Below are 25627 nucleotides of genomic sequence, written 5' to 3' on the forward strand. Positions count from 1 at the left end.
CGCTCCCTTTCGATAGTCAACCTTCTCCCTCGTCAGACTTCGAGGTTACAAGACTCACCAAATTCGCCTCCAGGGCGTCTGGAGTTCGTAATCTCCCTCCGTATTTAGATTTGTCGCACCATCGACTCGAGCTGCGCCATAGAATGTTCCTCTGGGATACTTCCCCTTGTAAAGTCGCTCAATTGCCTCAACATTTCTGATGCTCAGTTCATTGGGTCCGATGCGAATTACGTCGCTGTCATACTTGATGTGGTGGTCAAGAATAGTATATGCGTTTTTGCCCATGCGATAAAGATTTGCTTTGAAGAGGTTTGTCAAAGCATAATGCGGAGGTCCCGGGAAATTAGCCAACGGTGAGAAGAAAGCGCGTCGGACGAGGGTCAGTAGGCAGGCAGTGGTCAGAAATGTGATGTTTAGAGTCGTAACGCGGACTATGGTATCTGAAACAAGCCCTGAAGTGAGTAGATAGACAGCTAGCAGAAGGTTGCAGCAGGAATATGTAACCAGTACTTTGATGCTAGAAACTTCTGGTATAGGTGAGACGTAAATTTGGAAAGCAATGCCAAGCGCAACGGCTGTCAGTGTGGAAGTATCCATTTGCGAAATATTACTCAAGTGAAGAGAAGCCGAGAGTTCTCTCTCCGTATTTATTTCGGATGCTGGTGGTGTACAGCTAATTAGGCTAATATCGACCGTAGTCCAGTGACAGATGTTCGTACTTTGGTGTTACCCCGGATGCATTTGTTTGCGTGACACCAGTATGCCACTTGATCAAATCTTGAGGATGCAGTTCTTGTCAACCCACTGAGTGCTGTAGCATCGTAACTGTCACAAGAGCAATTATAATCCTTCGCTTGTTATTTTCTAACATGAAAACTCACTGGGAACTTGAATAAAGGTAAACAAGATGCACAGGAACACTAATTGATGATTCCCAGTTTCACCATAGTTCTGGTGCAGTCTGATCATCGGGTCTGTTAGACAACAACAGATAACACAGTAAAAAGTGGACAGAGATGAAGGGATTAAGGTTCTAGCCAGATAGGGTTGCTGTCGATTGGCAATTCCCACCTGCACGGTGTATCGATCACGTGACAGGAAGCACTCCCCTTAAAGAGTTCGCTTGGTGTGCAGGTTCTCTTCTCGATGCGCAGGGAATTAATACAATAGAGTCAAAATTGAACAGCCCCTATGAGAAAATACTGCAATGAGGCAATTCTCTGCAAGTTTACCCATAGTTCTCCAACATACGATGGACAACTGAATACAATCCTTCTCGAGGTGCGTCGACATCGGCCTAAGCTACGAAAGAAAGATCAACATTTTCTCAAGAAAGAGGTAGGTATTATTTCCTCAGCTACCTGAGCTAATAGAAGACAGAATTCTCCCCGGTGCAGGAACCAGGTCCACATCACTCAGCATGGGTGTGTTTTTCACCCTCGTTCATGATCATTTAATTGGAGTCCTGTCCAAAGTCCCATCCAGCCTCCAGATGTCAATATATGCCAACACCTGTCTTTCGTAAGTTCATATAATATAAACTGGCCGCATTTCCAAGATCTATATTCCCAAGTCCCAACAACCAGATTCTAGAACTCGTGCAAGACCTGTCTTTGGGTGCCATTGAGCAGCGATAGGACAGAAATCGATGCCGGCGTCGCATGGTAAAAGCTTCCTCCTGACGGTGTCGATGTCCCACTGTTGTTCAACGCGCTATTGTGACCATTAGAATACTGTGAAGTATCTGTTATCGTTTCACTGGTACGATTAGCTTTGATCATAGGAATATGTTGACAGAGACACACTGTCTTTTCTCGTGTCGATCAAGCAGATCTTTGCGAAAGAATGGTCGACCACAGCCCTCGTATTGACAGTGAAAGCGAGGAGGTTGATGACTGAGTTTGTGTCGTCTACAGTTTTACTTGTTAGATAGTGTTCTAGAATTGAAAAAGACGTGAAGATACTGACTCGAGGCCTTCGTTCCTGGAAAAGACCTATAATTTATTATTAACAAATTAAGCATATTAATTTTGGTGTTGAATCCCACCTTGCTGCAACGATCACAATTATGTACAGGCAAGTTCTTCTTTGCTCTGCTGACTCTGCCTTTCTTCGGCGCTGTTTTCTCTGGTTGGACTTCTTCTGACTCAGATGATTCAACAGGTGAAGAAGCAGCAGCGCGTTGTTGCGGAGCTACAGCTTGTGGTACAACTGGAGGTGGGGGAAGCACTACTAGTTCTGGCTCTTTTCTTGGCTCAAAATCTGGTAGCGGTAACTCATCCGGTGAAGGATGATACTTGCGATTATGTTTCATTAGACCAGTCTTGCTTGTAAAGCCACGTCGCCAAAAGTCGCACGTCGGATCAGCACATCGCAAAGGCTTGGTATGAATCTGTTCGTGTTCGTCGCGGTCTGCAGATGTCCTGAAGCCGTCGGAATACCGCTCGCATTCACGATAACGACAGATGAAGGCAGAGTCGGTGTAGATTTGCTTAAACTTATCAAGCTCATGTGGTTGGATTCCTTCTGGTAGGTTGTCGGTCGTGCAGTCTATTAAGGAACGAACTATTTCTTGGTACTTCAGACTAATTTTGCTGAAGTCTGTCGGATCGTGATGAAGTTCTTCTTTCTTCAGATCTGATTATTTATCAACGTGGGCCCAGAAGTTCGATCGCTGTACCTACTTTCAGGACTCAGATGGCTATACTTCTCCTGAGACAGAAATTTCCGAAATGTAAGAATGTCAAGACCCATCTTATGAGCTTGCGGCATATTGGCAAGAGCTTGGAGCTGATTGGCAATGCTATCCGCTGAAGTCGTATCATCGAGCTTCAAACGCTTGATGCCAACGCCAGGATCATGCTTCCAGAAGACACTGAAATCCTCAATGAATTCGTCTAATTCATCGTCTTGGATTGGGTAATCTTTAGATTTGGCGTACTGCAGAAAATGCTGAAACCAGAACTCGTTCGAATAATTGTGCAATCCATGAAAACCTTTCAGTACTCGAACTAGGCGCTCCTTCTCTGTGACGTCGGTGTCGATGAAACGCAAATTTGACCTCATATAGCTCATACTGGCGAAAGCAAGGTCATACTGTGCCTGTGTATAATTCAAGAAAGGTCCATTTGGACCGCTCTCTCCACGCAAGATATATCTATGCTTTGATCAGCAACAACTAACGCGATGAGGTAGGGCGTCAAACTCTTTTGCGGAGAAATGGACAAAGTCTACTGTGTTATTCTTGGGATTCAGCTCCACCAAGGGTTTGCACAAGTTTAAGAAGCTGGCATCAACTAATTTGGATCCCTCGTTGAGCTCGGTATCTTTCCTGTACATTACGATCCCGTCTTGTATCTCATGTACTTTCATCAGCCGGAACGAACAAGTAATCCATTCTAATATGCGGAAAGCCTTTCTCGAATCTTCTTCTTTCAGGTCCTTTAGAATTCTCTGGAGAATACGACCGTATCTGTGTGTATTAGGTTCGCTTCTACTCAGGAGAGATGGAATTTTACGCTTGGTCTAAACCTTCGGGAAGTGTGCTCATTGCATATCTCAATTCGTCTTGACTACCACAGTCTTCGAGACTTTTGAGTACAAGACGAGTCCACAAAAACATCCCTATCATTTCATCAATTATGATATGCCACGTAGCTGCCTGACTCACCTTTGGCTTGTTCGACAATTCGACGTTGTACCTGGTCGATGAGACTCTTCCCAAACGTACATCGAAGATCTTCTAGACTTGAGTGCACATAGATGTCAATGTCTCTCTTTACTTCATCGTGCTGGTCCCGCAAAGATATTGTTGGCCTGCTGCTTAGCGCTCTATCGATTTGTTTTCCTTCTCTGTTTGAAAACAATACTCTGCACTGGCTACTTGTTTCCTTAGTCAATTGGATCAATTCAGTCAGTATCTTTGTCTGCTCAGACTCTGGATACTCGTCTAAGCCATCAATAATGAATCGCACTGAAGATATCGTCTTCAAGAGCTCCGGAAGTAGTTTCTTAAGCTTAGGTATCCCAGGTTCCAGGCACTTGTTCGCATAGCTCTCAAAGACATAAGTGGCAAGATCTCGGTTGCTCTGGAGAAGTTGGGCTGCGAAGCTTCGTAATATCTCTCCTCGTAGGTCTTTTCCTGTTGTGTAGCTATTACAAATGTGATATGCAGTCGTGAATCCACCTTGTTCCTGCATTTGCTGTATGACATAGGTGCTCAAAATTGTTTTACCTGGGGTGTGTCAGTTTTTCTCTTGCGTTAAATTCTGAAGACATTACCAGCTCCAGGAATACCTTTAACCCAAAGAACAGGCTCTCCATGAGCATCATCTTTCCAAGTTTGGAAGAGTGGGTTCCTAAAGACCCACTCGCAGGTGCCTTCATGTCGTTTCTCTCCAAGCGCAGTAAGATCATCTTCACGAATGCCAGCCACTTTGAGCCACGATATGGAATCGTGATACCAGTAGTCTCTTGTCAATTTCTCTTGTCGTGCGATGTCTTCTTCATTTCTTGTCCTCCATTCTTTCGCTTCCACTAGATCGATGACTTGAACCTGCTGCCTCAGGAGCTTTTGGTGTTGAGCCAAGTTCTTCAAAATGCCATTGAAACGAAATTGAAATCCTTTCCATAAGGAACCAAAGAAAATGTGCCAAGCCCGTCGCCGGAAGAATCTGTACGCAGCACGGTGAAATTCGAGGATGTCTTTGTAGACTAGACTAAGGACGACTTGAAAATTCTCATCGTTGCCAAAGGCCTTGTGTAAATCGACGAATTGCGGCATGGCTTGGGCTATTTGCTTGTAAGCATCAATCAGCGTATCGAAAGCATTGGTATGTTCGGCAGCGAGCTATTAGTCAGTCGTTGTCGAACAAAGGCTCATGGTATCAAATACCTGAAGCACCAACTTAATTGGAGCCTGATAATCGTGTTTAATAAATGTCTTGGTGGATATAGATGTTCACTAACCCAGACCCATGGAAGATACGGTGTACCATTGCAAGCCACCTCGATAACTTTCGAGTACCCTCCCAGCGCCTTTAGGAAGGGCTCAATGCGTCTCATATTTCGAAGGGACTTTCTCTGACGTTGAGCTTCCTGGATGTCTTCAGCAGCTTTCCAAACGTCCTCTGACTTGGTGGTTGCGAAGGCTGTGGCATCATGTGAATTGAGAGTGGCTCTCAGGTCCTCAATCGCGGTCACAAACCTGTTCGAGGCGTCCGTGGAGGTCATGCCAGAATATACACTGTAATTAGGATGAAGTAAAGTACGGACAGAATACTGTACATCGAGATGAATTGGCACCCAACCAGTATAAAATGCAACTAATATCTCAGCCGCACCGGACTGCCAAAGGCTAGTGTTACTACGCTACGGTGGGGCGTAGAGTGTGGCTGAGCAGGCTTTGCCCATGTAACACCATCTTGAGTCGCAGAATTACGCGAGAAAAGTAGCAACTAATAAATTCATATGATGTGATTCAACCAGATTGTTTATGGACTTTTAAAGCTCTCGGAACAACACATCATTGAGAAATACTTGCAATATCATGAGCTTCTAAGACTGACCGAAGTTCTCAGCAGCATGAGCGATCCCATCAAGGCTGTCGACGACCGCCAGATCCGCCAAAATCTTGACGAGGCTGCAGAAGCCTCACTTTGCCAAGTCTGCCGAGAAATCAACCTTAGATCTTTCCTGCTTGGGAACCAAGACCACCAGCCACATATCGATCTAAAATTGCGGAAAGGCGAGGATCATTAGTGAGGTTGCATTCAGGATTCCGCCAGGCGAGGAGGTCCCAGAAGCAAAATTGACTCCCAACACACGGTTCATTGACGTAAGAGAATTAAGACTCGTCTCAGTTTCCGAAGTCGAAGAATTCGCTGCTCTGAGCTATGTTTGGGGCACATTGGTGAACGAGAATTTACAGACGAAGATTCAGAACATCGAAGCGCGCCATCAAGAGAAATGGATTGCGTGGTGTGGAGCTCCCCAAGACTATTGCGGACGCTATTTCAGTCACTGGAGATCTTGGAATCAGATATCTTTGGATTGATTCCCTATGCATTATTCAGGACGATGAGCATAAGCAGACCCAAATTCAGAATATGGATAGGATCTACGGACTTGCAAGTCTTGTTCTTGTGGCTGCTGCAGGGGCCGATGCATTGACTGGTTTGGTGGGATACGAAGCCAGTCCTAGGCCAACAATTGATCAAATAAGTGGAACAGTTCAAGGCTTGCAACTCGTTATCTCCTCCCCTCCACTACAGTATATTTTGGAAAACTCGAAATGGAATACAAGAGGCTGGACATTCCAAGAGTGGCATCTTGCTCGTCGAGCTTTGATTTTCACAGACGACCAAGTCTACTACATCTGCTCAAGTGCAAGCTACTGCGAAGACATCGCCCTTGAGAATTTTCAACCACATTTACTAATGAGCTTGATATTGGAAAATTGTAACGCTTCGACAATGAGACATTATCTGCCCAGTAGATACACTCAGTGCACCGGCAACGGCGGATGGGTGGAGTACATTCAGTTAGTTGAACATTACAGCAAGCGAGAGCTCACCTACGAATCTGATACTCTTCTCGCCATCTCAGGATTGCTGAACGATCTGCACCGAGCGAGCAGAAATCGCTTCTTATGCCGAGTATCAATTGGCTTGTTCCACGACGCCTTATTCTGGGTTCCAGAAAATAGAGCAGAGCTTCGGTGGGGTACTGGTGATACGCCAACTCTCCTCTTCCCAACTTGGTCCTGGGCCTCAGCTAAGAGCGCTGTGAAATATCGGGTCTTTCCTGCTAGTGGCAGATCTTTGATCGAGGACTGGGCAGTGTGGACAGATTCTCAACTTGGCATTCTTGGGACACCCTTGACGGAGCCTCAGAATGATCGGTTCATCGTGGGCATGACATTCTTTTCTGACCGTCCGACGATCAAAGACGCTGAAGCAGAAGCTCGGCGTAGAGGGACAGGACTACTTGGTGCCAATCATCTCCATCAATACATTTTGAAGTTCAAAGCTGAGGTAGCGACTCTCCAACTCGTTGGTGGGGTCATCAATGATTTCTCGAGCAGAGGAGAGGCATTACTCGACCAACGTGGTGCTTATATGGGAGTAGCAATACTCGATAAGCCAAGGTCTCAGATCGAAAAAGTAACAGGAGATTTTGTTAATGTGCAGTGTATGGCGATCTCTGTATCAAAGTCGAAAATGCCTTACATGGACGAACCTGCATTCACAACTCTGCCAGAAGATGAAGAGTTGGTGAATCTCATGCTTGTAAAGGAGATGGAGACGTTATTTTGTATTAGTATTGGACTTGGACAGGTTTCGAAAGATACTTGGGATGATTGGGCAAATGCTAAAAGTAGAGAAATTCATCTTGCATAATGAACAGGATAAATGATATGTAGTCAAATTGTGTACACTCAACCTTCTTCCCCTCAATGATTGTCCGAGTACTCCTTGCAATTTCTCGCTCTAGCTTTAGCTCTTTCTCGATCTGTAACTGAATCCGAGAGACGCAGGAGAAGCAAAATTGTGTCTTTCTTCCCCCTTGTCGAAGAACGCAGTTCTCATTGCTCCCAACTTCGTCCGAGTCCAATCCATATACTCATCAAACCAGGCTGGTAAATCAGTCAGTCAGTCAGTCATCAGTCGAGCTTATTCTCCAACTGATTGACTGATTATAATGAAGGCATCCAACTGACTCACTGATATCCACTTATCAGTCGCTGATCAGTCAAGAAACGTGACTTTTAACTAGTAAATATTTTTATTATATTTTTTAAATATAATATAAATAAATATATAATATTTAAACTATATTTTTATCTTAATTTAAACAATTATCTACAAGTGTTCATTTAAAAAGTAAATTTTCATGTTTTTCAAAATGTTCAAATATATCAAAAATCTAGGAAAAAACTAGGATTTTAAGCCAAAAATTGTTTTTTTAATACTAAAAATAAACCTTTTCAAATATCTCCCAACTTATAAGCAACTGTCAGTTGAACTTTTGGCTAACTGATAGACTGACATCATTTAAAATCGCTAACTGATTGGCTTTAACTGATCACTTATCAGTCGACTGATCAGCTAGCTGACTGCTTTACCAGCCTGCATCAAACCTAGGAGGTTGCTTTCCAACCCTTCCTTCCTTGTCCGCCTTACTGCTTGCCTTGAACAGTTGATTGATATACTTCTTGTCCTTCGGGTAGTTGAAATCATGGAATCCGTTGACCACGACACCTTCAGCTGGTTGGCTTGCCTTTCTTTCCTGCTTGAGTTCATTCTGCATGCCAGGCTTACTTGGTATGGTTATACGACCGGACAGCGCTCTTGCAACGTAGGCACTTTGTGCCTCAACAACGGTGAATATAGCACTCATCTTTGGAAGTCCAACGAATGCCAAAGTGGGGTCCTGGATCCAGAACATCTGCTTCCACACATCGAGAAGGCTCTTCCCGTCTTTGCTCACTTTCAGCTTTGGAATGAATGGGTACTCGTACTCATAACCTGTACAGAGGAGAATGATGTCGATGTTATGCTCCCTTTCGTCGTTCACGAACGCAACCCCTCTTTCTTCGAGTAGAAGTTGCATGGGACTGGACACATTTCTCTGGTTCGGGCTGCTAAGCATTGGCAAACGTTTCTTGGTCGAGATGAGAATGTCGCCTTTGACATAAGGTGAGATGCGTTTTGCGATGTCGAAGTATGAGGGACCGCCGCCAATTATCACTACTTTCTATTGATGAAGTCAGCCATCTTTTGCCTGTCAGGTCAGATATTGCAAGGTTGATTCGAGAGGAAATCATCTGCAACAAAAAGTCAGACTAGCCTTGTCTTCGAAATCTTGAGCATCTCTGAAATCTCCAGAATGAATGATGCTTCCCGGGTACGCCGCTTCCCAAAAGTCCCAATCCAGCTCCGGCGGCATGTGGAAAGTGTTGAAAGTTCCAGTGGCAACAACAACACAATCAAAGTATAACGCTGTTGCCCTCGTTCCTCTAACTGTATTGGCAACCTCCACTTTCCATTTCCACTGGTAATTCTTCGTCACCTTAGTAACTCATGTCGTTTCCGAATTCAAATTGATGTAATCGCCAATGTCTGTCGAGTGATCCTCGAGATACTGTTTGATTTTATCGTGAGTTGGAAATAGGGAGACATCTTCTAGATATGGACAGTATTTGTAGGTCATCATGGTGCGGGGTACGTTCGTCTCGAGACCTGGATACATCGGTGTTTGAAAATCGTCTTCGGTGGGCGAAGTGAAGTTCCAAATTCCTGCAATTTCTGAGTGGCGTTCGAACACTGTGACGTCGAAGATGCTTGCATCTGAAGTTGGGTCCCTCTCCGCTAAGAGGTATCTCCTTGAAGTTAGTCATGCATGAGATCGGAGAAAAATTCCTACTGACTTTGCCGCTGCGAGACCTGCGACTCCACTTCCTATCACGGCTACCTTCTTTGCGTTTCGTTCCATAACGGTAGACGTAATAAAGTATGCAGGAGACGCACGTGATTCACAACATCAGATACTACCTAGGTAGGTACATAGAGAAGATATAGGCAAAAGAAGACGAGCAGGAAGTAGCACATCATCTCATTAGCCCATATAGTTGATGAACTTGAGTTACAGAATGTTCTCTGTCATTCGAAAAGAATCACCCCAGGTCGGTTGTAAATTCTTTCATGATACACTTCATTCAAGAGGTAGCAAAGGATTCTAGTTATATGCTGAGACATACCACGGACTTGTTCTCTCCAACGTGACCACACGGAGACATCTTCGAAGATGCCTGCGGTACGCGAATGAATCCTGACTCTCCGCGAACGTCCCTAGTGAAGGCCCTCACGAATCAAGGCCGTGCATTGCCAAGTTGTGGTATTGTGAGCCCCATCTTCATCATGAGTGTGATTTCATTCCATGAAACACGCCACTCCCGACCACACCAAAAATTCGCATGAGCACATATCATCAACCTTCAGGATCAGCAATGATTGTTGCATATTGTACCTCAGGCGCGTTCCAGTTTGGTAACTCTTCTGCCTTGCGATTGATCCATTGCCTCGCTTGATCGAATTTGAGATAAGGATTTGTGAAGCTAGTGGGGTCTAGTATCGGGGTCAATATCTTCCCCTCCGCGAAACGTGCTCTCAAAACCAACTTCTCGCGCTCCAAAACTTCGTCATCAGGCATCCGATGAAATCTAGATTCTCTCTGCTTCTGTAGCTGATCGTCGTTGAGAGGAGGTATGCTGACTCTCAATTTCGGCTCTTCAGCGAGACTCAGGGTCTTCAAGGAGCCGAAAGAGAGGAGCGGCTGTCTCGGATCCGGTTTTGTCACTGGTGGTCCTACCATCCTTCGGCGAGGTCCTCTAGGAGTCCAAGCGTTAAGCCGGATGAACACATGCTGTACATGATCGATGGCTTCCTGGAAGAAGTATTTTTGGAGTGACGCCTCCTCTTGATGGATTGGGTACAAAATGGCCCAGGCAAGGTAAAGGACATCCGTCTCATAGTTCGCATATGGTGATCTGGGAGATCGTTTTCCCATGCCTTGGATCTCAAGCCATCTTTCGCCGGGCTTGGACATGACACCAAATCCTGTGTCGTCCTCTCTGTATTGTGGAACTGGACGAAAGCACGGTCTGTATACCTTTAGTAGAACATTCCTAGCCTCGTGGCAAACTGCGAGCTCCGTGATAGGAGGGCGGGGTAAGACGTGAGATCGCAAGTCGATGGTGTGAAGCCATATTTTATCACGAAGCTCAGTGGGGAGGTTGGGGAAGAGTGGGAACGACTCGGTAGATTGCATTATGACTGTCTTGTCTAACAATTATTAACAAAAGAGTTAACTTCGCTGAAGATTAAGTGGGTAAAAGTTGGAAACCGAAGGGCGAAGGATGACGTTGGTTTTAGCGATTTATTGTGGGGCGGATGGGATGCGTATGAGCACATGACTACCCATCGAAGTTTGAAGAGAAATGTTTCTTATAACTAAAGAATCTAAGACTAAACATATCACAATTCTGTGCATTAATTAATGTATATTTAAAATTTCCTTAGTAAACTACACTTAAAAATAGGGAAACAGGCGGGAGTTCGCAAGTGACTGCCCACGTGATCAAGATCAACTGCCAGAGTAAACCAGTATCCTGTGTATGACTATCAAGGATCTTTGTCACCAATGCTTACCTAAAATTCTCAGAGTATTGGAGCTTTCTCTGTAGATGCTTGGCCGTTAGATATCTGTGAGCTTTGCTCACGGTGGGCGCTATTCGCGCTGTCTGCGCATTTTGCGGGTGAAGGTCGAATTCGCGATGGGCAGGAAGTAAATGCATCATCTCATTAGGCTACATAGCTTATAAAATTGAATAACAGCGCGTTATCTGATATTTGAGACTCTCACTCGCTACTCGCTTCCAGACTCTTTCAAAATTGTTCAAAGTCCCTGTCTCAAAAGCGAAATCTCTCTACCGGCCAATGCATTCTGAAGTGACGAGGTTTCACTCGAGGGAGAAGTGATATATGTTTGAGAGGATTTGAGGAGAAATATGAGCAGGAGCCTAGGCGGATTAGATCTTGAGGTTCGTTTACATTCCGCTTCCGCGGCCGCTCGCTATATAGACTCTAAAAACGCGGTACCCTTGAGACCAAACCAAAGTTTCTTCGGTTGATTATGAAAAGACGAAATAAGCGAGCTTTAAAAAAGAGCAAAAAAAAAAAGATTAAAAAAAAGTCATCCACACCAAAGGACCACATTGATGTCTATAGTCCCAGCCGTCCGAGCAGGGAACCCCTCCTCAGATTCATCCCCGCCATATCTACTGATCATGGTAACAATCCACTGGGCGAACCAGTAACTAAACCAGACACGGAGACGAATAGTGCTAAAGTCTTACCTCCCCCGCAGGCTTGGCAACGACTAGGGACCGGCGACATCGGTTTGAAGAAGAGACTGCAGCAAGGCATAAGCTTGACTCGGGGCCACAGGATATTGTAATAATACCCGCCGTGCTCGCGCTTTCACTCAACTTCGGTTGGCGGAACTTTTGCTTATTTAACTTTATGAGGGACGGAATGTTGGCTAGCGAGATAAGGCTAGGAAGCACCTTTGTTCCGGAAGGCTGGTGACTGACGACAGTAGGTGTATACAAGGCTCGCTTGGTTGCGGCGCTAGTGCTTTCTTCTCTTGCTCCTTGCGGCTTTGCTCCGTACGAGGACAGCATCGAATTGACAAATCTGATCGCGATTCGAAGTCGATAACGCGAAAACCGAAGGATTGTATGCCGCAAATGCCTCTTACAAGCCCCAGGGGGCTACTCATGCCTGCTTCTAATTCATCTTCACAATCCGTACGACAATGTTTTCCGAAGCTGCGACTGTGACCTGGGGAGCTTGCAGTTCGACTTTACTCAAAGCCAAGAGTATTCTCTGGTGATATCCATGGAGAGGAGAACACATTTGCGGATCGCCACGGCCCGCTGCTGATGATCATGTTGATATTCTCGATTTCGGGTCGACAAATTTACTTTAGTTCATGAAATCATGGCTGGTAGTACAGTTTCCATGAGGGTTTCCTTTCAATTTGCACTTGCTTACCCTGCACCATGTCTGAGTATGCTCTAAGTCTTGGCGCTGTTGAGCCTTATCGAGGAAGCGTGCTCAAATGGAACGAATGACTGTACACCAAAGCACTCGCTGCCAAGAAATAATTGTCAGATATTGTCGTCTTAACAAAAGTTGCGTTTCAATGGGTATCTGATCGCTCGATCATTCTTGCAAGCTGCAAAGTTGACAGTGATGCTGACATTTTGCAATTGAGACCGAGACATCTGCTATCTGACTCGGAACAGCACTTCAACACTATCGAAGTTGTCCATCATGAGACAAGGGAGCAAATCGTCCAAACTATCGCAAGTGCGAGGCAGTCCTTATCTATGGTGGCGCTTCAGGAAAAGAAAAGCGCTTGACTAGGTGTTGATCACGAACATCAATCGCAAAGAAGTGAAGGAAGCATCGAGCAAAATGAGGAATCATCTAAATGCACGTCGCAAAGATGTGATCGAGATCTAAGATCAACATGATCTACCGTACTTCGCAGTGAACAGTCTATTTCAACTCCAAGCCTCCAGTCATATCTCTTGCATCGGACGGCAAAAGCTTCTTTCATGACGCAGGACGTGCTGAAGCTCTTTAGAAGCAGATTGCTACCCGTCTGGGATCCACCAGATCTTCGCGTATCGCTTTGCAGCACCGTGCTTGCCTTGCTCTACTGTAGCCAAGACCGTGGTGGACCCTGAGTGGAAGAGGGTATTTAAACTGGAAGAAAGTAGCGACCGAGTCACAGAGATACTACTATGCTACTCTCGAGAGCTGAATATTCATACTGGAGTTTCAGGGATTACTAGGTTTGCAGGGATTGCGTCTTCTTATGAATTTGAGGTTGTATTGAAGTACTGTACGAAGAAATGATTGCAAGCGCCCCAGAGCAAGTCAAGCAGAAGTAGTATACGGATGGAGCTGCGATACAGCTATTGCTCTAGGAACTCGGCGGGCGTCAATTTTATGAGCATTCGTCCAACTCCGATATTCGTGTTCTTGTTGTAATGCGAAAAGAATATCCCTTTCTACCTTTCTCCGTGGGTGACGGTAGTGACTTAAAGTTGGATCCCGCTTCAGAGATGATTGGGTGGATGTACCACCCTCTTGATGTCATCCGCATCGTTGTTACAGTACCAAAAGCCACGCACACGGGCCACAAGGTTTGCAGAATTCGCAAAAATTTGCAGGGCTTAACTCGCCGGGGCCGCGGCTGCCGCCCCAGCGCTTCGCTAATCTGGCATAGCTGGGTCTGGGCAGCCTGGGCAACCTGCAAAAGGCTGCAGATGCCTGGGGCTGCCGCGGTCGCGTGTGATAAGATGACGGGGGCTTGAAGAATGCCTGCTGAAGTTGCTGTAATGTGATCGAGTAACAGCTCGCCGGGCGCCGCTCGCAGCCCTCAACCACCGTAGCTTCGGGTTCTCCGCACTTGATAAGGGTCTGGCCGCCAATAACTTCAGAATGGACGACGGTACCTTATCTGTTGACTGCACAATATGATGCATACCTACATGGTTGATCATCCTTTCTTTTTTCTTATCTGGTCATCCTGTCCCCCAGCTTCAATATAAAGCAAATGGAAGCTTCGATATTGCTTCCTTGTCTTCAGTGCCCTCGACGTCTCGTGAACATCGACTGAAAACGACCGTATACCAAAACCACCAACACCTCCACCGCCCACCATGGCAACGTACGAAAACAAAGCGTTCGACTCGGACGAGAAGAATGGCTCCCCTTCTCCAGCCGCTTCCGCCTATGAGCCAGTTGTTGCAGATGGTCACGTGGGTAAACTCCAGAGACGCCTGCCCTTCAGCCTTGCGGTCCGTCAAGAGGAAAGCAGCTTTGCTGCAACAAAGAGAGCCTCCAATGCCGATTTCGACCCGATCCCTCCATCCAAGCGCACTTGGAACTGGGGCGCATATGTCGCTTATTGGATGGCCGATGCTTGGGCTGTCTCAAACTGGGAAGTTGGTGAGTCCTCCACAATGTGCTTTGTCTGTGGATAGAGAGTCAGAGACTAAATGTTCGGGTCAGCTTCTTCTATGATCAAGGTTGGTCTCAGTTGGAAAATGGCCATCGGCGCCTGTGTTCTTGGAAATTTCGTCATGGGTCTCGTTATCACGATCAATGGCAGAATGGGTGCCACTGTAAGTTCTCTTTTTTGAGAGAAAGATGAGCAGAACTTACTTATAACAGCTTCACACTCCTTTTCCCGTTCTTGCACGCATGCCTTTCGGTTATTACTTCAGCTACTTCGTCGTCCTGTCTCGCTGCGTTCTCGCCATCGTCTGGCTTGGGTTAGTTTGTCCAGCCAACAATAACCTATCATTGCAAGAGACTAACTGTATGCAGTGTGCAAACTACGACCGGCGGTCAATGCATGGTTGTCTTGCTTACAGCTATCTGGCCAAGCTTCAAAAACATCCCCAATCACATCCCCCTCAGCGAAGGCATCAGCACCGGAGGAATGATTGGCTTCCTGCTCTACTTCTTGCTCCAGCTACCATTTCTATGCATACCCTACACCAAGGTCCAACACTTCTTCGCCTTCAAGAGTGTTATTGCTCCGATCATTTTCTTGGCCGTTTTCGGTGACACTTTGCGCAGAGCCGGCGGTACTATCAGCAATAGTACGGTCATCACTCAAGGCACCACCGTTCACGGTTCGACCCTTGCTTGGTCCTTTTTTGCCAGTAAGTGATTATCTATATCCATATCCTACCTGGTCTTCTTTTGCCTTCTTCTATAAGCACAGAAGCTTACACTCTCGCAGATCTCAACGGAGTTTTGGGTAACTACGCTACATTGGGCCTCAACATTGCCGATTTCGCAAGATACGCGGACAAACCCAGCGCACAGAATGTCCAGGCCGTCGTCATCCCTGTCATTTTCAGTGAGATCTTCCCCTCCCTCTCACGTCGATGTTGCTAATCATCTGGATGAACAGCTATTGTTGGCTTGCTTGGTATCTTCACTGCAGCAGCCGCCGAGACGGCATACGGCCAGATCTTGTGGAATCCTATCGACATCATCACCTTGTGGATGCACAATGGCTCCCACGGTGGCCGTGCTGCTGCCGCTTTTGGCGCCATCGGTCTGATTATCGTCACCCTCGGTATCAACATCTCAGCCAACTCCATCAGTGCCGCCAACGATCTCATGTCATTCTGCCCTAAGTACATCAACATCCGTCGAGGTCAAATTCTCGCTGCCATCATTGGTAGCTGGGCATTTGTACCCGTAAGTCGATCTGCCTTCCTGCAAACCTAGCACCCCACGCTTACTCCAATCACAGTGGAAAATCCTTGCATCAGCTGCAAAGTTCCTTGCTTTCCTCGGCGGATACACTATTTTCCTAGGTCCCATGACATCCATTCTCATGACAGAGTTCGTCCCCTAGAATTCCTACCTACTAAGTTCAGATCACTAATCCATGCCATAGCTATTACATCGTTCGACGTGGGAACGTCTCCGTACCCGACATGTATAACTTCCACGGCATCTATCGCTACTCGCCCAAATACGCCAGCAACTGGCGTGCGGTCGCTGCCTTCTTCATCGGCTGCATTCCCCCTCTCCCAGGCTTCGTCGACAACATCGTTCAAGCAGGTGGTAGCCACACCACTGTCTCTCTAGGCGGTCAACATCTGTAAGCATATTCCCATTCATCTTCCCAAAGGGAACAACTTAGTGGAGCTGAGCTAACATTGGGTAGTTTCAACATCGGCTACATCTACTCCTTCATCGCAGCCGGTGTCTTCTACTGGGGCTTCAACAAAATCTCCCCACACACCGATTCCATCATGGACCACCCCGAGACAGGCGAGGATATCATTGCAGCCCAAGACGCCAAGAATGTTGAGGCGCGTCGTGCGAGTTTGGCTGGGAGGAGGCCTAGCATCGCTGCTCGAGTCTTTGAAGTTTAAGGGTTCGCGACTGCACGATCTTTAAAGGGATTCGGTATTTGGAGTTGTGATTGTAATGGACTGAGGTGTCCTTTGTTATTACTGCGCACATTTATGTAAAGAGATATAGACAAACAAACACGAATTTGACGACCACGAATTTTGCGGGGAAGAATACGTTGGTCCAGTGTATATAAAAGTATGGTTCCCAAAACAAAGATTATTGAACAAAACATACCCCTACAGAGAGGACGTAGAATCTGAGAGCGGGCACTAAAATAGTCTTGGCGCAGGGTCCGCCAAGCTAAAATAGCAGCATCTCAATTCCAACGACAATTGACATAAACAATTCACGTAAAAGAATCGTGTTTCAACACCACCTACAATCCAGCCATCACACATGAGAAGTTAACCTCAGCTACCTAGGTCGGTGCAAAGTACCGAGGCCCGTACGTACACTGTGCTCATAACGACTTTTTCAAAATTCTATGGCCACCACCTAAGCTTAAAAGGCACCAAATTACTATTTTTAGCGCTGCACTTAGGCTGCGACTAATTATATGGTGCATAGTAGCTTATATATCAATTTTCTAATGATATAAAATAACTAAACTATTGTTATGCGCAAGTGAAGTTGAAATAATTGTGCAAGCCTAAGGCAGCAGTAGCGATGGGTCGCTTTAGCGAGTACTACAGCCGCACTAGGAGGTAAGTTTATCATGATAAATGCACCTTAGCGAGTCGCTTAGGCTATGATGCCTGACAGCCTGATAGCTGTGCAGGGCATTAAGTAAGCTACGGCTGCTCCAGCGCAAAATAAGGACTCCTAACCTTATTATTTTATTAATAAAAAACATGATATATATGCAGAATTAAATTAAGTGCAATTGTAGTTCAATTGCATCGCGATAATTAATTATTCTTAGAGTTTTGGGGTCTTCTAAGCTTGGGTGGTGGTCACAGAATTTTGAAAAAGTTCACAGTGTACGCGCTACAAAGAAGGAAATCCGTCAAACCCTCACTCCACCGGCAAAACCGCCTCCCAATCCTGCGCCTCAACCCACTCCTCCACACTCTTTAACTTGACCTCAACCCCCAAATCGGCCGGCATCACAATACTCGCATCGACCTTGACCCCGCAATACCCAAATTCAATCGCAAACCCCATCATCTCCTCCCTCGCTCTCTTCATCTCCGGAACACTCATCTCGAAACTCGGCATCGTGTCCACAAACTCGATGCCCGTACCTAAGCTCTTCGCCATGAGTCTATACACATCCTGTAAACTAAGCCACTCATTGAAACCTAACAATTTCTTGCCAGGCTCAGCGAGGATCAGAGCTGCGATCAGGGGTCCGGTATCGTCGATGACCGAGTACCACGGGAAGAGGATTGAGGTGACAGGTTCGGCGTTTGAAGCAATCAAGACATTCCTCTCTTTATCCTACTCAAAACATTAGCCCACCTCATCCAGTTATGAACAAAACATAGATAACCAAGTGACATCTTACCAAAACAGGACAAAACCCCCTCCCCGTCCCCCCCAAAAAATTCTCCAAAAAAAACCCAGCGTAAAAAACACTCGTCCTGCCCCACAACTCCGGATACGTCTCCCTCCCATACTCCTCCGCCGCCGCCTTACTATCGCTATAATACACATGTCTGTATTTCCCGCCACTCAAGCGCTCCGAGTTCGCTAGACTCGAGAAAATGAATCGCTGCAATGAGGGGACGTTCGCTGCGGCGTCGATGATGTTTTTATTCTGCGTCGTTTCGTGGTCTCGCATGTAGAAGCCGAGGGTGGAGCTATCGTAGCCGGATGCGAGGGCTTGGGAGCGGAGGAGGGGGGAGGTCATTGGGTGGAGGAAGTCGGTTACGCTGAAGATGATGGATGCGCCGGCGAAGGCGGCGGTGAGGGACGCGGGGTCGTTGATGTCGCCGGGGACGATCTCGATGCCACGGGAGGCGAGAGAGAGGGCTGCCGCGGAGGTGGGCGTGCGGGTTATGGCGCGGAGGGCGTAGGGGGAGGAGGGGAGGGAGAGGAAGTGTGTGAGGATGGAGCCGCCTTGGTTGCCTGTTGCACCGAGGACGACGAGGAGGGGTTTGGTGGTCGACATGTCGTGTTTGAGGTAAGATGGAGTGAGGATGGAAGTCTGATGGTCGAGAATATTGCGTGGGAGTGTTGGTATATATAGACCACAGCACACTCGATACATTACAAATACCCTTGAGCCATCGGAGGAACTTCATCCTATGCACAGCCGTAATAGGTTTAGTTCCCACCAAGACCATTATGAACGAAAGTCACCAAACCCAAAAACACATCCCCACAAAAATCCAGCGTCCTCCCTCTCCAAGACTCCGCAAACTCATGGTACGAGTTGAGCCGTTCGCCCACTTCCTCGCCACATCTGGCGTGGGCTGCTGCAATCCATGCTTGTGGGGATTCGGCCATCCAGAGACCGGGACGGGCGTCGAAGGGGAGGGATTCAATGAAGAGCCAGTTGGAGCAGTAGCTGTATTTGTAGCTGGCTACTGAGAGGTTGAGGACGTAGGCCATGAATACGGTTCGTCGTACGCCTGGGAATTGGTTAGCGTGGTGCGAAGTGGGTGTGCAATGAGTGGTCAAAAAGTGCCCAAGACTTCATGAAGCAAGAAGACAAAAGCATCATAACTTACTCTCTCCTAACAACCAATCCTGCCACGGAGACTGGCTTTTCGGCATCCCGGCATCAACACACTCTAACAAAGTCTGCGTCCACTCAGACATAATACTTAAACACCTATCAGCCTCATCCCGCTCCTCTAGAACGGACGAGAAAACAGATGCCGCAAGATGAACTAATAGAGCTTGAAGAGCAGTAAGAACCTCTTTCGCAGACACTTTCTTAATATCAACCCGAACCAACCGCTCAAACCCTTCACACCTCACACCCTTCTCCTCCCTCTCCACCAGCTCCATAAAATGATTACACTCCCTAGGAATCAACAACCTAGGGTGCACAAACGTCCCCGGCTTCCCTCTACCCACCACCTCCGCGACCCTCCCAAACCCCAACCTCGTAATCTCAAGCGCATTCTCATTCCTCTCGCCAACCCGGATCGCCGGATCAACGCCCAAGGCTTGTAGCTTGGTCGTCCGTTTCAAGATGCAGACGCCGAGGGTATTGCGCGTCGACGGGTTGAAGCCGAAGGCGAGGATCTTCTCGGACTCGGTGGGTGGTGCGCGGAGGGGCTCGAGGTCGTATGTACAGGTCAGGTTCTTTTGGGAGCAGCGGCCGCATTTGGGCTTTTGGACGAGGCATTTGCGTTTTGAGGTCGTGCAGTTTGTGCAGGCTTTGCGGAGGGTGGACATTTTGCAATAGGTGGGTAGGTGTGGATGAATGGATTGCTCGGCTGGGTTGGGTGTGAAGCTAGCTAGGTTATGAAATCTTGAAGGAAAATTCTTGACACATATAGTTTATCCGTCGAATATTTGAAAGAAAGTATGAAATTCTTAAAAGTATTGTTGTTATGACGAGGTCGGGTTGTCGTCCATCCAGGCCATATCCCTGCCAAGGATTGATCAATCTAAGCCCTTCTAAGTTTAGCTCCCGCTGGCTTCAAAGTCCCTGAACTGTTGGAGCACGCGAGGCACAGTATACGAGATTTCAAATAGCAGTGTTTGTAAGCGTTCAATTCTCAATTCTAATCCTGGAGATTTCAGAAGTATGATAGGAGAAAATAAAAGAAACGCTTTTGGCAATACATCCAACCATAAGTTCTCAGCTCGTCAAAAAATTAGCCATTTCTTGAGGTGCTGTAGAAAGCTTTCGTGTTCAGCGCGGACAGCGCGGACAGCGCGGACAGTGCAGATTGCGCAGATTGCGCTGAATGCGCTGAATGCGCAGATCTCGCCCTTCGCACTGATGTGTCCCTCGAATAATTTCAAGTCCAAAGATCACTGTCACCTTTCTGGCACAGTGTATGAAGAAGTGCATGACACACTAAAAATAGCTCTTATGAAAGTTACGCACTTGCCAGAACCTTGAGAATGACACTTCGAGTCTTCCAGGCAGAGAAACATTACCCCGCACTACCCCGCCATACTTTGAACAAGATGGAATTTCGACAACTGCCAAAGTGTATCATATCACCTTTACTGTAGACTGAGCCTAGCGAAACATATTGTCTGAATTTCTACGAAACTGGAACATTCAAATATGTACATGGCGAAATGAACCGCATCAAGCTCCACCACTTCAAATATGTTTCCTATGATCTCTCAAACAGTCGCCGTGGAAGCAGCCGAAGGCGTGGCAGTCGGGCTACAAGCTGTCACAACGCGGGTCGACGGCCCTGCCTCTGTAATCGTCGTAACCGAATAAGCATACCTTGTCTGGGTAGCTGTGGTTGAAAACACCGCAGTAGTACCCCCCACTTGTCTTTCCAAGACTGTAACAGGCTTGGAAACAGACGCACTTGGAGTCGTTGCAACTGTCGGGAGCGCAGCACAAGCTGTATAACTGGTGGTGGTTGTGGTGCTAGGCCAATGCGTTCGGATTATGGTGGATGTCACCACGTCGGTAACGATTGAATAAAAGACGTCGAGTGTCGCGGAACAGGCGTAGGCAGTTCGGATCAATGGTACTGTCTGGGTAGCGGTCTGGACGGAGTAGATTGTATACGTATAGGGCGGACGTTGAGTCAGGGAGTATGTTGCAGTGACGGTGGTAAATACGCTTGCCGTAATAGCAGCTTCTGTGGTCGAAGTTGCTCTGGTGACGCTTGCAGAGGTTGTGGATGTTGGTGTCAAACTGGGTGACGTGGGGACTTGTCGTCCTTGGAGACCTTCAGGGATGTCAAGGCCAGCGGGTGCGATGGTTGCTGCTGAAGCCGGAGCTACCATAGTGGTGCCATTGACTGGTGCAATGATCGGAGAATATAGAGTTTGGGTGCAGTTGAGGATTGATGATAATGTCGACGTGCTGGTATAGACGGCTTGAGTATAGGTGGCTGACGTATACACTACTGGGAGGGTTGGAGGAACCACTAACAACCAATTAGCATTACAGAATACTTGACACAGAAAAAGGGGTTTGCGCGCTGAGAGCTGTCTCAAAAAGGTGGGATGCATAGAAAGAGCGACCGTCAGCTATTCTCTCGTTCCACACCGCTTCCAGCTCCAGAAATTTAGGGAAAAAATCATATCAATTTGGGATATGGGAAGGGTTCATACGGGTAGCGTAGAGCGTAGCAGTCACGGTGACAATAGTCGTGGTAGCTGCCTCACTGTCGACATCTCGTCGAACAGGAGTGGCTGTGATGTGGAGAGCGGACAGCAAGATAGAAGATAAGATGGAAACCCTCATATTTGCAGGTAACACAACGTGACGAAAATTCAATATCCCAAGACTCCAGACTTGGCGTGCTTTGAAGGGGGTTCTCCGATATTTATAACAATGGGTAAGGTTGCTTGAAGGAAGTCTCAGGATGTCCGATCGAAAGGTGACTGGGACGAGGGCTACGGCAAGTACGGCAACTTAGGAACGTCATAGAAGATGACTATACGGCTATTTAAGAAAAATGAAACGTTCCTATGAAATCTGCAGATTGAAAGGCCATTCCTAGTACAACAGAGAAATTGCACCCGGAGCATCCTGTTGATATTCCATCCATATATTTCATCCGAGCTCAACTTCATGCTCATTCATCCTATCATCGCAAATTGAAACAATAATAACAATAAGGAGCAAAACTGAGATCTGCAAATGATGATCAAATGTTCAAGTGCCGAAGAGTTCAGATGTCGCTGGCGGTGCCTGAAATGAAGAGGAGATCTCGAATGAAATATAAGGTGATTATGATGTGATAGTGAGATCCGAGCTGCAGAAGCAACTTTATTATATTGAATGTACCTGACAGGCTATGGAATTTTTCCAAGGGTAAATTCCCATCCTCGGAAAGGAGTGCGGGGTCCCCACAGAACAGCACGACACGTGATTAGTTGACTTAAGCAACATCCTTATCGCATTCTAGAGGAAGAAATGTACAGTTGCGTGAGATATCAACTTGAATATTATGGTACAGGGAAGTAGGATTGAGTACCCAGTGGGAATAATTCTGTTGCAGATAAGGAGAGAGAGGGGTATCTGAGTGGTCCACGCACGAACATGATCGAGGGATCTTGGACCTCTTCCCGTGAGCTGAAATATTATTTTCTCCTGGACTGTGTAGTGGATCACTGATCACACAGATATGATTCTTTTATTTCGTAATATCGGCTGTATCTACCAACTCGATGATTGCCCTTTCACGACAGAGCTCTGCCACTAGGGTCACACTGCTGACTCTGACGTGTACTCTGGTATTCTTTTTTGCAAGCATCCTTCATCGTCCCACACGATAGTTCGATTTTGTCTGCACCTCGCACTTAGAGATGGTTTGGGTTTCAGTGTTCGTGTCTGTGATTGGAGCTGACGCAATGAACATGGATAAAATCAACGCACCGAAGCCACTTGGCTGCTTTGTACTCATTGAATTTGAAAGTATAAGGAGCAACACCCTTCACAAGTAAATTACTGAATTAAACGAGAAATATTGAGCTCATAGCGAGCAATTGAAAAAGGAAAGAGCCTTGATGCAACGCCATTGACAAGCACTCTCTGTTCAAGTCCGTCCCAAGGTATGACTTCCATTCTACCATATGCTCTGAGATGATTGCTCAGCCTGCTAAAGCTCTATGCATCTCTAAAAGGTCTATAAAGCGGAAGTTCTGCCACCATTTCCTCGCGTCTGCATCTGTTGGCACGTGATTGGCTTCAACCACGTTCACTTCTGGAACGCCATGACAGCATACCGGAAGGTGCCATTCGCAAAGCCTCTCCTCATGGCTCTGAAAGCTTGCATGAACGCGAGGCCATCTCTTCCTTGGGCTACAGCAAAAGCCCATAGTGCCGGATTCTGGATCAGGGTCCATGAGATATCCCTGGGAACTGGTCAATGCTGGGCTTTAGTTCAAACCGGGAACCACCACTCACCATGTCTTCGAGACTTGCTTGCTGATGTCGAATGATTCGGCAAAGACCTTCAAACCTGCCTTCTCTGCCATTTCGACATATCCCTTCTGCGTGCACATTGGTGGGAGCAACATTCCATCTCCACAACAAATTAGTCAATCAACAGAACCAGATCTTGAGAGCATACCTTCAATGGGGCTTATGTCATCTTTGAACTGTTTCTCTGTCAAGCCTTCATCCTTGAACCAATCCGCGACAACCAGCTTGCCGCCATCCTTGAGCAGGAAGGCTGCATTCCTGAAGAAGAGTTCCTTGTTGGGTAAATGACTCATTGCTTCCGAAATCCACACACAGTCAAACTTGTCCGTAGTAAAGAATTCGCCCATTTTCTCCGCATCCAACTCTATGAATTTCACGGATCCGTCGCCAAGCTTCACCGCCGCATCAGGAGAATCAGGCTTGACGCCTCCAGCTTCAGCAGTAAGCTTACGCGCAATCTCGACCTGACGCCCACTGATAGTGACGCCTGTTACAGTGCAGCCGTGATGCTTGGCGAGGTGTCGGCTCGTTCCGCCGATGCCGCAACCGACATCAAGGACAGAACTACCCTTGGGGAGCCCGGACTTTTCCAATAAAAGATCGATGAGTTGCACTTGAGCTTTCTCCTTGGTGTCAGCCGGCGTAAGGAAGTAGCCATGGTGAATATGCTCGCCCCTGTTCTGCTTAGCCGACACGTTCCACAAGGGAGGGATGGCGACTCCACGAGTGCCTTAGTCGAGTCAATGTCACCTACCAAAGGGAGTAATAGTAGTCGGATGCAAGTTCGTAGTGATGTCTGATCCGATCTTTAAGGGCATTGAATGAGATGAAAGGTTCGGGTTCCGGTATTTCGTAATCCTCGATCTTGTTGACATTCTCGTCCGTTGCACGTGACTCAGCAATGTATGTCATGATTGTGGGCTCGAGGTGAGGTTTTGAGGTTGGGAAATGTTAACGATGCACTGCTTGGTACACCGCTTGGTAAAATCGACCAGAAAGAGAGGAATTGAGGACGTGTAGATGTCTGATTGAAGCTCTGTCTGTGCGACGTTTGAGATGGTACCTAGATACCCAGATGCGGCTAGTCCCAACACTAGTCTGGCCTAATCTTCTTTGGGAATTGCTTAGACCGATCCAGTTCTTCGAAACATTCTCCGCTTCAAAGCTTCGTGTTCTGTGTCGAAGCTGTTCCTTTCAGATTCACACCATATTTAATTGTGTACCCAATGCCTGTAAAAAGAAGCCATTTGAAGTTCAGATGAAGCTTCTCGTACATGCCCCAAGACCACGACTGTTGAATGAGTTGACCGTTGCCCCTTACTCCCCTGAGTCGAGATTTCAATCTGCTTGGTCTGGCTTCCAGTATGACATCAGGAACAATTTGGTTTCTGTGCTTGTTAGTTGTGTTGTTTGACCTCGCTTTCACACTGTGTGGCTTGTGCGTTAGCCTCCTTGCTTTTTCAGCCATACTCATCCCGCTACGCTCCAATCATTCTGTCATGACATTGTACCAACCTCTCATGTTCTTTGATATGAGTTTGAACGCATCAGTCACAGTAGTGCGGAGGCATGCAATCATGGGACGGTCGCGAAAGCACTTGAAGTTGCCCAAGAACACACGTCGAGTCGCTATGAATCTGAACAAGTTGAACGTCAGACCAAAGATCGGCTATGACAGGCACTCAACCTACACGCCACAGCTGAGCGGTACCCAGTCAGTAAAAAAGCGTTGCTGGTGGTCAAGTGCTCAATCACACCAAGTGCAAAAATGTCTCTTCATGACAATTCGTTGCTTGCTGACAAGTAAGATCTTACAACTTCAATCTCCCAAAGAAAATTCTGGGGACAGAGGATAAATAACAATATTCTGCAGAGATAGATATGTTTCCCCTGATTTGACAGCTAAAAAAGTCATCACACGAAGAGGTATTTGATTCGGAAGTGCAAAACGCGATCAGTCACATGACTTATGATGACTTTCCACCTTTCACATCTTACGTCCATCAGTGTCGAACATGTTAAGGTTCTAATTTCGAGTCCCATAAGATGAGACTGCTTTACAGGAGAT

The 25627-nt window shown here is 46.8% G+C and overlaps 11 protein-coding genes across 11 annotated transcripts; 2 read left to right on the forward strand and 9 right to left on the reverse strand.

The window, feature by feature from the left end:
- Window positions 1-54: 54 nt before the first annotated feature.
- On the reverse strand, window positions 55-597 carry LY89DRAFT_700991 (uncharacterized protein; the record flags this gene model as incomplete). Its single annotated transcript, XM_018217161.1, has 1 exon — window positions 55-597. One exon carries the CDS (start codon window positions 595-597, stop codon window positions 55-57), a length of 543 nt encoding a protein of 180 aa, XP_018064291.1.
- Window positions 598-1326: 729 nt separating this feature from the next.
- LY89DRAFT_723790 (uncharacterized protein) lies at window positions 1327-5303 on the reverse strand. Its single transcript, XM_018218846.1, has 11 exons — window positions 4969-5303; window positions 4895-4918; window positions 4282-4849; window positions 3671-4234; window positions 3519-3624; window positions 3206-3472; window positions 2685-3157; window positions 2048-2637; window positions 1969-1994; window positions 1806-1910; window positions 1327-1758 (listed from the first exon to the last, which is right to left on the reverse strand). Exons 1-11 carry the CDS (start codon window positions 5230-5232, stop codon window positions 1590-1592), a joined length of 3156 nt encoding a protein of 1051 aa, XP_018064292.1. The 5' UTR covers window positions 5233-5303; the 3' UTR covers window positions 1327-1589.
- A 631-nt stretch (window positions 5304-5934) lies between these two features.
- On the forward strand, window positions 5935-7423 carry LY89DRAFT_266682 (uncharacterized protein). Its single transcript, XM_018206321.1, has one exon. It carries the CDS (start codon window positions 6108-6110, stop codon window positions 7398-7400), a length of 1293 nt encoding a protein of 430 aa, XP_018064293.1. The 5' UTR covers window positions 5935-6107; the 3' UTR covers window positions 7401-7423.
- A 629-nt stretch (window positions 7424-8052) lies between these two features.
- LY89DRAFT_689834 (uncharacterized protein) lies at window positions 8053-9359 on the reverse strand. Its single transcript, XM_018215981.1, has 2 exons — window positions 8851-9359; window positions 8053-8757 (listed from the first exon to the last, which is right to left on the reverse strand). The coding sequence occupies exons 1-2, from the start codon at window positions 8947-8949 to the stop codon at window positions 8122-8124; spliced, it is 735 nt and encodes a 244-aa protein (XP_018064294.1). The 5' UTR covers window positions 8950-9359; the 3' UTR covers window positions 8053-8121.
- Window positions 9082-9495, reverse strand: LY89DRAFT_740352 (uncharacterized protein; the record flags this gene model as incomplete). The annotated part of the gene is made up of 2 exons (XM_018220580.1): window positions 9082-9382; window positions 9431-9495. 2 exons carry the CDS (start codon window positions 9493-9495, stop codon window positions 9082-9084), a joined length of 366 nt encoding a protein of 121 aa, XP_018064295.1.
- A 128-nt stretch (window positions 9496-9623) lies between these two features.
- LY89DRAFT_689835 (uncharacterized protein) lies at window positions 9624-10887 on the reverse strand. The gene has a single exon (XM_018215982.1). The coding sequence runs from the start codon at window positions 10828-10830 to the stop codon at window positions 9991-9993; it is 840 nt and encodes a 279-aa protein (XP_018064296.1). The 5' UTR covers window positions 10831-10887; the 3' UTR covers window positions 9624-9990.
- Window positions 10888-14083: 3196 nt separating this feature from the next.
- On the forward strand, window positions 14084-16748 carry LY89DRAFT_723794 (uncharacterized protein). The gene is made up of 9 exons (XM_018218847.1): window positions 14084-14588; window positions 14652-14764; window positions 14814-14914; window positions 14970-15310; window positions 15391-15510; window positions 15565-15857; window positions 15913-16004; window positions 16060-16266; window positions 16333-16748. The coding sequence occupies exons 1-9, from the start codon at window positions 14300-14302 to the stop codon at window positions 16541-16543; spliced, it is 1767 nt and encodes a 588-aa protein (XP_018064297.1). The 5' UTR covers window positions 14084-14299; the 3' UTR covers window positions 16544-16748.
- A 792-nt stretch (window positions 16749-17540) lies between these two features.
- Window positions 17541-18639, reverse strand: LY89DRAFT_597069 (NmrA-like family protein; the record flags this gene model as incomplete). Its single annotated transcript, XM_018209961.1, has 2 exons — window positions 17541-17966; window positions 18034-18639. 2 exons carry the CDS (start codon window positions 18637-18639, stop codon window positions 17541-17543), a joined length of 1032 nt encoding a protein of 343 aa, XP_018064298.1.
- Window positions 18640-18794: 155 nt separating this feature from the next.
- LY89DRAFT_760673 (uncharacterized protein) lies at window positions 18795-19877 on the reverse strand (the record flags this gene model as incomplete). Its single annotated transcript, XM_018221512.1, has 2 exons — window positions 18795-19102; window positions 19202-19877. The coding sequence occupies 2 exons, from the start codon at window positions 19875-19877 to the stop codon at window positions 18795-18797; spliced, it is 984 nt and encodes a 327-aa protein (XP_018064299.1).
- Window positions 19878-20786: 909 nt separating this feature from the next.
- LY89DRAFT_787638 (uncharacterized protein) lies at window positions 20787-21873 on the reverse strand (the record flags this gene model as incomplete). The annotated part of the gene is made up of 2 exons (XM_018223087.1): window positions 20787-21553; window positions 21741-21873. The coding sequence occupies 2 exons, from the start codon at window positions 21871-21873 to the stop codon at window positions 20787-20789; spliced, it is 900 nt and encodes a 299-aa protein (XP_018064300.1).
- Window positions 21874-23069: 1196 nt separating this feature from the next.
- Window positions 23070-24580, reverse strand: LY89DRAFT_710825 (methyltransferase). Its single transcript, XM_018217863.1, has 4 exons — window positions 24314-24580; window positions 23708-24234; window positions 23542-23659; window positions 23070-23489 (listed from the first exon to the last, which is right to left on the reverse strand). The coding sequence occupies exons 1-4, from the start codon at window positions 24469-24471 to the stop codon at window positions 23333-23335; spliced, it is 960 nt and encodes a 319-aa protein (XP_018064301.1). The 5' UTR covers window positions 24472-24580; the 3' UTR covers window positions 23070-23332.
- Between the last annotated feature and the right edge of the window lie 1047 nt (window positions 24581-25627).

The sequence above is a fragment of the Mollisia scopiformis genome (genome assembly GCF_001500285.1).
Source record: "Mollisia scopiformis unplaced genomic scaffold LY89scaffold_27, whole genome shotgun sequence".
Classification (NCBI taxonomy): Eukaryota; Fungi; Ascomycota; class Leotiomycetes; order Helotiales; family Mollisiaceae; genus Mollisia; species Mollisia scopiformis.